This window comes from Lemur catta, chromosome 7, assembly GCF_020740605.2.
Source record: "Lemur catta isolate mLemCat1 chromosome 7, mLemCat1.pri, whole genome shotgun sequence".
NCBI classification, from domain to species: domain Eukaryota; kingdom Metazoa; phylum Chordata; class Mammalia; order Primates; family Lemuridae; genus Lemur; species Lemur catta.
In genome coordinates this window covers 71,264,942-71,278,030 of record NC_059134.1, presented here as the reverse complement: position 1 = coordinate 71,278,030, position 13,089 = coordinate 71,264,942, and the positions used below count along the sequence as shown (strand labels likewise).

At 35.9% G+C, this 13,089-nt stretch overlaps 1 protein-coding gene across 1 annotated transcript; it reads right to left on the bottom strand.

Moving 5' to 3' along the window:
• Window positions 1-248: 248 nt before the first annotated feature.
• C7H11orf58 (chromosome 7 C11orf58 homolog) lies at window positions 249-11,574 on the bottom strand. The gene is made up of 5 exons (XM_045557594.1): window positions 11,349-11,574; window positions 7,005-7,088; window positions 3,783-3,843; window positions 1,538-1,647; window positions 249-735 (listed from the first exon to the last, which is right to left on the bottom strand). Exons 1-5 carry the CDS (start codon window positions 11,409-11,411, stop codon window positions 502-504), a joined length of 552 nt encoding a protein of 183 aa, XP_045413550.1. The 5' UTR covers window positions 11,412-11,574; the 3' UTR covers window positions 249-501.
• Window positions 11,575-13,089: the final 1,515 nt, after the last annotated feature.

The following is a 13,089-nucleotide window of genomic DNA, read 5'->3' as shown; positions in this document are numbered from 1 at the left end:
GTAAGATGAAACTATCTAATCTTTTGCTAACATTAATTGTGATTGGCAGCAGAAATATCCAGGATGAATAGTTCTACTATAACAAAGGATAATTAAAGAGTATTTCTAATGAACATATCACAGTATCAAATTTTTATAAGAGAAAAATATGAAGGAACAAAAATGATAAAATAGCTACCACAAACAAAAAGAAGGGTCTCCCCCATAACTGCATCTGAAGAGGTAATAAGGTGAGATTAGAGGGTTGATGATGCTAATATGAAAGGAAGTTGAGTACTGTATTTATTTCTTATTTTATACAACTCTTACTCTTTACAAAAAGGTTATAGTCATGCCCATAAAAGTGTAACCAATGGCATTTGAAAGCAAACACTCTTTGTAATTATTTAAAAGGGCCTTTTTAAAAATTATAATACAAAGGTCTGTGCTCTATAAGCAGTCCTCCACTGTGCATTATAACAATAAGGCTTACTTTTAATACAAAGACTGAGTGTTTGGGAGTTATGAACCACTGGATTTAACAAACATCATTTTATAGTTGCTTTTTGCATCTTTTTTGTTTTTGGGATCCTCCACCTCATCAGGGTGCTCAGTAGCTTGGAGTTCTTCAGCAGATTCTTCCTTCTCTGACTCTGAATCACTTTCAGAGTCATCTGGACTTTCAGGATCAGGTGAATCATCATCATCATCGTCATCATCTCCAGCCACATCACCTTCTCCATCATGATCTTCTACCTAAAACATCAATTAACAGACTCTTTTAAAAATAAACAAATTAGCCAGTATAAAAACTGAGAAAGACCCCGATTTTTACCAAGCTTAAGAACGGTCCACTTTGTTTTAAGACTATATTATAATCAGAGACTGCTGAGGGAAGAACTGAAGACTGAGGAATCAGGCATTTCATGTGTTTTATACTTGAGACTGCAGAAGGATTTTAAGAAAGAGCTCTGAAGACCACTCACTTGTTTCCCCATCCTCCTAGTTTGAAAACCATTGTTCTCTTCCTGAAATAATATTTTTTAAATAAATAAGGCAAGTTAACCACTAATCTTTATGTGGAAATCAACTATCAATGTTTTGCCTATTACATTACTTGGAGTAAACAGTGGTTACACATTAATTTGTAATGTGAAGAGATCACCTAGGAAACAACAGAGAAAGAACTCTCCTACACTCAATCTTAGCCAACAGGCTAAGAAGTGATGAAAAGAACTCTCCTTAACCAGTATTTTAACCTTATATGAAATAGTTCATCTAACTTGTGAACATGTTGTTCATGCCTATTAAAAATGTGCTCTAATGATTAAGCAGAATTTACATTAAGCTGGTATTAGAAAAATCTATTTTTAAACCCTTAAAAACATCTCTTCTGATTATCTACAGGGACTCAGTAGGGCATATAAAAATATTTTAAGTAACTGTATAAAAAGAGCTGTATACATAGGATTCTTGATTGCTAGAGTAATCTAACAAAAATAAACGGTATCAAATTGAAAATTATCTTCCCAGTAAATGAAAATAAGTTAATTACTACCTCACTGAAGCCAAGTCCACAATGTCGTCGATATCTTCCTGATAATTTACTGTCCATACTTTGTTGATATTGAGACTCCAGTTCTTCATTAATTTTCTTGTCTTCTTCCCCTGCATGTCCAGTGTACTTTGGTTATGTTTAGTCGAATTAATAAAAACATTTGATTACACAAAAAAACCCATAATATAGATGCTATTATATTCAGGGCTGATTTCTCTATGACTAATTTTACAATGAATTTTGTGAATAAGTTTTTATATCACAGATGGTTACCTAATAGACAATAAAAATAATTTCTATGTGATAATTCAAACAAAAAAGTCTCAGAAAGAACTGCCTCAAGTTAAGATAAATGTTAATTTACTAAGCACTTTGGCTATTAAATGTTTTAGCTTATTTATAGTAGAACAAATCAATGTTCTCCTTAAAGTTTTCTCCTAGTCACCTAAAAAAACTCCTGCAACAAACAAAAGCATCTGACTTTGAACAGAAATAGTGAAAAAAGGCAGGCAATTCTGTTCAGAGAATGGCTAAATAAAATGATCCTGTAATGGCTCTCCTTTCTGCCTTTCTTTGCATATCAAGTTTACTGAAACAACAGTAACTTAAAAAAAAAATTTGTTATTATGCAGCATTTGAGATATATATGTTATATATATATACATATTCTGTTGCATCCAAGTTATAAAGCAGAATACTAAACAACTACTAAACCTACCACTTAAGAACGAGAACATTACCAAGACCACTGGAGCTTCCGGTGCACGATTTTTTATTTTTGGAGACAGGGTCTCTGCTCTGTTCCCCAGGGCGGAGGGCAGTGCTATCATCATCGCTCACTCCAGTCTCAAACTTCCAGGCTCAAGTGAGGTGCGCACCACCATGCCTAGCTAATTTTTAAAAGACTTTTTATAGAGATGAGGTCTGGCTACACATTGCCCAGGCTTGTCTCAAACTTCTGACCTCAAGCAATTCTCCTGCCTCAGCCTCCCAAGGTGCTGGGATTACAGGCATGAGCCACTGCTCTTGGCCTATATTTTAATTTGTAAAATACAAATATAAAAAGGGAATTTCAGATTTAATTACAAAGGGTGGTATTTGCTTTATTTTTAAAGTTCCCAATTTTAAAAGAGTAAATGCAACAGCTGAAATATTTTTCCATTCTGCAAAGCTCAGGGATACTTTGTGCCTTATGCAGCTATGCAGCGAGGCAAATTAATTTGAAGTAATTATTTCACACCAGAAAAATAAAAGATCTATTAATTTCTAAAATGTGCTACATATGCTAGGTCAGTATAAAGTTATTCAAAGTTTTGTTAAATTTAATCTAGGTCATTATGCCTTGTTATTATTAATAATGTCCAAGACTAGGGTCCGTTTTATTTTTTTGAGACAGAGCTTTGCTCTGTTGCCCAGGTTAGAGTGCAGAGAGCTATGATATCATCATACCTCACTGAAACCTTAAACTCCGGGGTTCAAGTGATCCTCCCACCTCAGCCTCCCAAGTGGCTGGGACTCCAGGTGAGTATCACCATGACTGCCTAATTATTCTATTTTTATGTAGAGATGAAGTCTTGTTATGTTGCCCAGGCTGGTCTTAAACTCCTGGGCTCAACCGATCCTCCTGCCTTGGCCTCCTGAGTAGCTGGGATTATAGGTGTGAGCCTATAGTCAATTTTTATATAGGTGATAATTTCACCTTTCAGCAGACTGAATTAAAATTTAAATTCATTTTCAGTTTTAAGAAAATTTTTCATAAAATTATTTTTAATAAGTTTATTTCTTCATGCTCTGCAACTAGTTTATATTCTTCATAGATTTCAGAAGAAAACTTAGTGAATACTCTCCAAACCAGTACAATATGCCAACTATAACATATGCTAAATAACTTATATAGAGAAAAAAATTCTATATATACCGCAGTTGGCAAGATGAGGCATAAAACCTCACTACAATTAAAATATATGTTCTGAATCAAATCAGTAAAAATAAAGACAGAAAAAGGTTAGTTTCTTGGTTAGAATATCATATTGATATATCTTCTTCTACTTTTTTTTATCAAAGTACATGATACTAGATACTTTATGTGATATATATATAACATGTTCATGTATTATACATTTCCAATTCTAGTATTTTAATCATTTTATTTTACACAATTATATACAGAAGTTAGAATATCCCAAAATATGTATAAATATGCCAAATTTAGCACCTCCAGTCTAATTATATTTTACTTTCTTACCTGTTCGGAAGTGCGATGTTGATTTGTGATCTCCTATAACAAGACGACCAGTATGTTCTTTCTATAAAAATGTTGAAAATCTATTAGAATTTGAGACTACTAATTTAATAACACTATTTGGTGTCTGTGTCAGAAACTATTACAATTCCAGGTTTCTGGGATACACTGAAGACAAAAGACTAAATTAAAGTCCCTCCCTTTAAGGAGCTTACATTCTAACAAGGGTAGGAATGGGAAGAGGAGACACACAAACATAATCATTAATTATAGTATGTTAGAAGGTAGTAAGTAGAATTAAAACAAAACAGAGTAAGGTGTGGAGATCAGGTTGGAATTTTAAATGAGATGGATATAAAACAAGAAAATTGAGTTAATATAACATTTTCCTTTCTAAAAGGCCAGTAAAATGAGTTGCTTTAACTTTCCCATCTTCTCTTTCTGATGACTCAAATATATCTCATGGAGAGAAAGCAAATACAATTTAGCTAGCAAAAATGAAAAAACAGACTTATAATGTACAGAGTGATAGATCTTTAAAATATATACCACAGTCAACTAGCTAGCTCTTTACTATTTGACAACAATAAACTGCCACCTCAGCCTGTCAAAAAGAAATCTAGTACTATAAAACATAAAAATAAATGATTCAAAGTTACCAATTAATCAGGCTATATAAGTACCCTCAATTTGTTAGTCCAATTCACGTTTTATGGTTCATCTTTAGTTTCATGAGAAATAAATTGTTCATTAAAACAGAGTGAAGGCAATATTAAATGGGACTTTGCAAACCATTATTAACCAATCATCTGTAAAGATAATAGTTTAACAAGTCTTCCTGAAACAATGTCACAGAAATTCTCCATACACAAGCATGATACTACTGAAAAGCTTTAAGGATTAATCTTTATTGCCTTACACGCCATTAACACACAAGTAAATCAATCACTCAATGTGCTGCTTCTTTAGACTGCAAAACAGATACCCCATTAACAAGAATTGAACACAAATATAATGGAATCAAGTTATTCTAGGGTGATGACAGTACTGCACTGATCTATTCATACTTTTGTAGCTGGTTCTCCCTGTGACTAATAAAATATTCATGGAAGCTGGCTAGGATTAGGATTATATTTTGTGGCCATAAAACAGAATAAATCTAAATAGCCCATATGAAGGAAAAAGCTACAATCTTGGCCTTGCTTGCAAAGAATTTTATGTATGCTAAAGAATCTATTTACTGATAGCCAAATTTTATATTAGGATGTTCTTCCTAAGTATTTGAAGAGTTTTTATTCTACCAGGTTGACTATGCATACCCCCTAAACCATTAATTACATTATATATCCTTAGCAAATCTTTCACGGTAAATTCTCACTTAACTTCAATAGATTCTTCAAAACTTTGACTTTAAGTGAAATGATGCATAAAAAAACCATTTTTTCCCTTCATCAACGTTGTAACAAAATAACTTTATTTGAAGACATACTCTATGTCAGTTTGCTTAAACTCAGTTTCCAAGAAGTGAGGACTTAATGTATTTGCATAAACCAAGACTACTTTCTATGAGAAATTACTGGAAAATCTGGTTTAATGAGATGTTACACAAATGCTTCCTTTAAATAGGTCTCTATGTTTTACATGACCTCTTCCTATCCCCAACCCTACTGTTGCAGTATCGCAAACGCCTTCTCATCCTTTCAGATTCACATCAATTCTATTTCTGGGACGCCTTCTTGTACTGCTGAACCAGAATTAGCTACCCTTTTCTCTGATTCCACAGCACTACGTGCATGGCTTTCTCATAGCAATTATAATTCTGTATTGTTATTATCTGGTTTCCTCCATTGCATGATGGCTCCAAACATGTATTTTTGTTCTATGTGACCCCAAGACCCAGCACAGTACTTGGCATGCAGTAGGTAGTCAATTTTTGGCAAAATGCATGAATGTATTCCCATATGTATAACAAAACAAAGGGCAGAATTTCATTTTAAGATCATTAAAAGACAAAAAACTTTTTCTATTTCTTTCCAATTTAGTTTGTAGGAAGACTATTGGGACAATGTTAGAAAAATAATTACTTGCTTATGAAAACTAAATGTATACAGACCACTGTATTTGTGTGTAAAAATAAACTGCTAGGATAAAGAAAGGTTTTTACAATAGGTGTTTTCCTGGCATCTGTATTTTATTCAGTTGACCACTGAACAACATGGGTTTGAACTGTGTGGATCCACTTATGCTTGAATTTATTTCTGTCTCTGCTACCTGAGACAGTAAGACCAATCCTTCCTCTTCAACCTATTCAACATAAAAATGAGGATGAGACCTTCATTATGATCCACATCCACTTAATGAATAGTAAATATAGTTTCTTTTATGATTTTAATAACATTTCCTTTATCTAGCTTGCTTTATTGTAAGAATGCAGTATATAACACATATAACATAAAAAATATGTTAACTGTTTATATTATCGGTAAGGCTCCAGTCAACAGTAGGCTATCAGTAGTTATGTTTTGGAGGAGTCAAAAGTTATATGCAGATTTTTTAATGCACAGGAGCCGGTGCCCCTAACCCCTGCATTGTTCAAGGGTCAATTGCACCTTCTATTACATTAATCAAACTGGGAGGCATTTCAAAATATCTTGAACATTTTTAAAATTGTGATTTTTTTCCCTAGTGGTCTACACATTCAGAGAAACTTCACTATCGAAATCATCCCTGAAAGTATGTTTTAAAATAATGTTTTTGATACAGGATATTCCCTTGGTTACTACTTCAAGGGCTGGAGGGAGGTATAAAATATGATGGACTTTTGACTTTGATGAGAAGTTCCCACAAGATAACCTGCCCAGAAGAAACATCTTCTAGTAAATCACTGGGCTAGCCAGATGGTAAGTCATAAGATTGAACATCTCTTTTCTTTCACAGAGAATCCCTGAACCAAATTTTTCCTTTGTACAGTCTCCAAACTTTACTGATAGAGGCACTGAGAATCCTACAAGTGGCTCAGAAATAATATAAAGTTTAAGTGCTTGGTTAGGTTGGATGTATTTCGCAAAGCCAAAAGTAATCATGCAAAATAAGACAATGGGATCCAAGTGCATTCAGTCCTTCTCACTAAACACACACACACACACACACACACACACACACACACACACACACAAAGGCATTATTTTTCACAGAAAAGATAAATGCATACCATCCAATGCTTACCTTTCCTGCACCCATCAGTCTCAAGAATTTTTGTTTTCTCTCTTCATTACCCAAGTCTGCCGCCTCCCAATTGCTAGATCCAAGCTAAGAAAGAAATTAGTCCATTAATATTTTTTGCATTAAAAATAAATATTAAAAAATTTAAACCTGTAATGCCATGGTTTTTTTTTCCCGTTTTTAACTATAAATAGGTTCACTTTTCTTGCTTAGAACGTTAAGCTTATATACCATATTCAAATTTACTCTGTTTCTATTGCCTCACAACAGAATCCTTTAGTTCTTATGCAGCCAGAGCTCTGGGTCTCAAAAGTTTGCTTGTATCAGAATCACTTAGCTTACTAAAACAGCCCCAGAGATTCTGATTCAACGGGCCTGGGGTGGAACCCAAGGATTTGAATTTCTAAAATCCTAACAGATTCCTAAGTGATGCTGATGCTGTTGATATGGAGACTACACTTTGAGACTCATTGCCCTAGAGCCTTGCACCCCTAGAGCACCTAGCACTTTGAAACTATAAGGCTGCCACAGTTGTTAGTTGAAGTTCAAAATTCTATCTTTAGTGATATTCCAAGGGACAGGATATCATCACATTCCACTAGACCCAATTTTAATTTTTCAGTTTCTTTTTTGAGTAGTTCTAGTTATTTGCTAGGATTGAGATGTCATGACTTTTATTCTTTCTTAAATGTCTTCCAAAGAATATAGAGAAGATTTACTCATTTTTAAAAAGAAAAGACTAAACCTCATTCTATCTTGCAATTATCAAATGGGTCCACTGAACCCTTTTATAAATCTAAGAAACATTACAGAAGCCTAGTGATCATATTTTCCCCTACATCTTGGAACAAATGTAAGAATTATTATAATTCATCAATTATTACAAAAACACTAATAACTATTTTAATCCTAAAAATGACTAAAATAAGAAAATAGAATGGTGGAAGAGTTTTCTCACTCATTGTCCAAAGTATTATTACATCATCAACTTTCAAGAAGACATCAGCCTTTGTTGTCTGCTTTTAGCTTTCATTGAACACAGATGAGAATTTAGAATTTTTCATTTTCCACCCATAATGGCAAAGAAAAAAATACTGACAGAACACATTTCACAATTACTAGATGGATAAGAAGGTGAATTCAAAATGACAAGTAGTAGGATTCTAGACTAATGATAATGGTGAAATTAACTGTGTAAAAATCTCAGACTATGAGTCCTTGGATGATGAAATATCTGATGACTTTTATCCAACACAAGAACTGATGAAAGATAAAGAAAAAAACGGACAAACAAGAAATATGGTGCTCTTATTAGGAGAGTCATTCAGCAAAGACTTCCCTTCCAATGCGTAACTATTTAATTTTTTTATGATGCTATATGCATCAAAATATACTTGATTTGGTTTGTTAATGGACAAAGGGTGAGGACAGGTGACTAGAAGGCAAAAGATGATATAGAAATATTTAATAAAAACATTCATTGATCATTCTAATTGACTTTATAATCTAAAAATGAAAATGCTTTGCAATTACGGAACAAAGATGACAAACCCTCAATACAAAATTGTAAGCAATCAAATATTTCAAAAAATTCTTCAAATGTTACATTCTGATGATGCAAATGCAAGAACTAGAAGTAATAAAAGCTAAAAGCTATTAGAAATATATGAGATTTGATTATATGTTCTAGGTTCAGACATGACAGCTGATGAGCAATTAGCTGTATTCGGAGGGTGTTAGCCATTTTGGGTATACAGTTGACCCTCAAACAACATGGGTTTGAACTTTGAGTGTCCACTTATATGAGGTTTTTTCCCCCAGTCAAACATGGAATGGGATGTGGTGCAATCTGTGTAAATGGAGGACTAACTTTGCCTATACATGGGTTCCACAAGGCTGACTACAGGACTTGAGTACGCTCAGATTTGGGTATGGAGGTGGGTGGGTCCTGGAACCAATCCCCCAAGTACACAGAGTGACAAATGTATAAACCATCAAAATTACGAAAATATAGAATAGAAATTTGGGCTTGCTATTGCTAAATTCCTATTAAAATTGCTAATAAAGTTGTTTTTCATTACCCCTTTATTCTTCTGAAAATTATTTGTAAATAATATATTTGTAAAGTATAAAAAACACTAACAACTATTTCTTCTAGGCAGATGAGACTTAAAGCATTTGTATCATACTGGACCCACTTGTGGTTCTTCTAAATTCTTTTTGGTGGAGGGGCTTATATGCTGACATAATTTTGTCTACCTAAGTTCCAAATCTCTACTTTTTTCCATGTGACCCCTCATATCTTTTTATAGGCCATTTAGTTCTTAACTATTTCTGCCTCAATGTAGTTTTTAAAAAAGTACTAATGAAGCTTCACTTCTGATTCTCACTAAATCATTTGCTCTGTAAGCCAGGACCTGACATTTAATTGTAATTCCTTATCTACAAAAAGAGGCTTTTAAAAAATACCATCTTAAGAATAATAAGACCTAAGAATTACAGCGTTTTATAACTTATAAATAGCTTTTCACTTACTTTTTCTCAAGAGCTTCTTAACAACAGTCCATTTAATAAGTAAGAACACTGAGGCACAGAGGGGGTAAGTGACTTGCTCTGATCCTCTGCTTTTTCTACATCATATTGTATACGATCAAATCAGATAAAATACTGAAAGTGTTTATGAACTACCATAAAAATGTATAGAATTAAGTTAAAAACAAAATAATTGTCTAAAAACCAACTTTCTGGATTCTGTTTCTATTAAAAGAGCAAATATTTTCAATGTTTACATAAATAACCGTATCATTTACAATTTCTAATCCCAATGTTTTAAAAAACTCAAAGGTGTAGTTTAAACTGATCTCATCAGAAGCTATAGCAATTACTTAATCCCTTTAACTTTGTTAAATTGCCTAATATCACCAGGAATTTTCTGTCAAGCTAAAGGTTGTTGATTTCTGGGTTTAGCAAAGCAGGTGTCTAACATCCTAACAATCAAGTCAGTTAGATACCAGGAGGAAAACAATGTAACAACTTTTTAAATGGCAGCCAGGTTATTCAAAGCCTGGATAAATTCCTGACAAAAACTGAATTACCATACTAACAAGAGCTAAAAGCCAGTAGCACAGAGAACAGAGAGCATGAATAAACCACACTAAATAACGATTCATCCCCAAATCTTTATTGATTACTAATCTTTCTGCAAAGCTAAAATCGATTGCTTTAAATACTCTTAATTTTAGTCTTCACCCCACCTTCCACCGAAAGAAGGGGTAGATGTTAAACACCATTTCGTTTGCTACCAAGTAGTATTCAGCGAGCCTTTCATGGTTCACAAAAATATTATGAAAGGCTCTGAACTATACTCTAGAAAATAAATTCTACACATTCAGATTGACAATGTTTTGAACAATCACTGAAAACTAGATTTCCCTTCATCATCCTTAAACAGGACCTCTCCACACGCCCTCCAGTAATTTCCCCACAGACTTTCCCAAGGCATTTTATCCATTGTACGAAGGACCTAGTTTCACGTTTACTGGTTACCTGCAGTTTCCATGACACTGCACTAGGAGCTAGGACAAATAATACAAAAAGGCTTAACATAAGCACCATGTTTATTCATCTCTGAATTCCCAACACCTGGCACAGCAGCAAATATTTAATTGGTTACTTTAAGGGATGGTTTGCTATTTAAATTGATAAGCTGGGAGGGGGGTGTTTGAGGGGAAGGCTAGGGAAGGAGAACGAGGTACTTGACATCAAAATGGGTTGCTAGATCTCATCTTCTTAGACTGCACCACCATACGCCAGGACCAAATTATACCCCTGGCATATTTTTTCGGTTCAATACTGTTCTCGATTTACTCTTACTAGTACAGCTAAGAGTTAAGGTTAACTGTTAATAGTACATTGCAAAATTCATCCAGGCCGGAAAATCTGTCCAACTGTGCACAAACATTTCGACACTGTCACAGAAACATTTTAAACTTAAACAGGGAGTCTTGCCCTCTCTATCCTGAGTAAAAAGGCCCAAGAATGTAGCTTCATTAACCCCCGAAAACGCAAACATGAGGATCCCTTGACTAAGCTCTTTCACTTCTTGACCCTCTCAGAATTTAATTCCTCAATTCCCCTTCCCACACAGGTCCCCAGCAATTAGCGTGCGGACCTCCACAAACCTTCCGACTCTAATAAAGAAAGGGAGATATTTCCCATCCTTCTGGTTCCTCCCCCTCAGTCCTCCCACTTCGGGACCTCAGGCGCTTCCTCCTCCATCCACCCTTCCCGGCCCACCCCAGCCTTTAGTAGGCCTCAACCCTCATCCACTCCGCCATTGTTATTTACATCGTCGTCTGGGGAGGCTGAACGCTTCACCCCATGGGGGTGAGACTCTCTGGCAGCGCTCATCGTTGTAGGGATGCCGACGAGAAATGCCGAACCCACTCGCCGTTCTCCTCCGCCGAGACACCAGCAGCCTGCAATCTACCACCGGCCCAAGCAGCGATACCCCAGAACGCAGAGCTTCTCCGGGCCTTCTCCGCCACAGTCGTCACCGCTGCGGCCGCTCGCCTCCCCGGAGCACTTTGGGAGTTGTAGTTTTCTGAGTCACTCTATACTGGCCGGAATAAGAGATGCGTGGCAGACTCAAACTACAATTCCCAGGAAGCTCAGCGGCTCAGCGCGCGCTCTGTGGCGGGAGTGCCCTCTGAGGCTCCGCCCTCTTTGGCTGGTGGAGGCAGCTTTCCCGCCGATGCGTATGGCGGTGAGCGTTGGTTGAGAGCTTCGTCGCCACAGGAGGCTCAGAGTGGGTTTTCGCATTTCACCGTGAGACGTTGCCCTATTGGCAAATGCATCCGTCGTAATTAAGCACCTAGGTTTAATTGTAATGTTTGAGGCTTACTGAATTCTCACCGAGTACTCTCCACTCAGAACAAAAACCTTTAAAAAAAATGGCTTCTACCATTTCCACCCTGGTGTTAGTTCTCTGTTGCCTGTAGGGCATTTCTAGGTGACGGGCGGTGCTGCTTTCTAGAAGGTTCTGATGAATTGTTTGCTGTTTTCTCATACTCACCACAGTGAGTGTTAATTAATTGGCCGTTATTGAAACGGGGGTCCACCTGAGAGAATTCTGTAAGTTTTCCGTAGGGTTTTGTGTGAAGTGGGAGTGATCGCATCTGATCTCCCTGCTGGTGTGTAGGTATTGTACTATTGAGGACTTTGCCAAATGAAGCCTATCCCTACAAGAAGAGCCTGCTTTTTTTTCTTAGCCTTTTTTTTTTTTTTTGAAATAATTTTTTATTGAGGTGAAATTCCGATACCATTAGCCATTTTGAGGTGTACAATTCAGTGGCATTTAGTGCATTCAGTCTTACGTACCCATCACGTCTACCTAGTTCAAAGATGATTCATTACTCCAAAAGGAACCCAAGTGCACATTATTTGTCCCTCCTCATTCCTTCCCCTTTCCAGCCCCTGGCAATCACTAGTCTCCTGCAGTATCAAGGTGTCTGAATTTTTTTTTTTTTTTCGAGACAGCCTCAGGCCTGTAATCCTAGCACTTTGGGAGGCCAAGGAGAGAGGATTGCTTGAGGCTAAGAGTTTGAGACCAGCCTGAGCAGGAGCGAGACCATCTCTACAGAAAAATAGAGAAATTGGCTAGGCGTGGTGGTGTGTGCCTGTAGCCCCAGCTACTTTGGAGGCTGAGGCAGGAGGATCACTTGAGCCCAGTAGTTTGAGGTTGCAGTGAGCTATGATGATATCACTGCACTCTAGTCCAGGTGACAGAGCTAGACCCTGTCTCAAAATTTTTTTGAAGTATTTTTTGAAAACAAAAATCAGTAAGTTGTATAATAGTACAGATACAGCATTTTGGTATTGAGAGCATTCTATGAAACAATGCTTAACTATTGGCTTCTGAATGCAATTATTCTAATTTGACCTCCTGGGTACAAATACTACTCTCCCAGATTTCAGATCATTGAACCATTTATAGAACTGTGACTAGTGAGAGACAGTTTTTTTAAAATAATTTATGCAGTTATAGATCCAAATTATTTTGGAAGCAGAGGAATAGTATAATAATTAG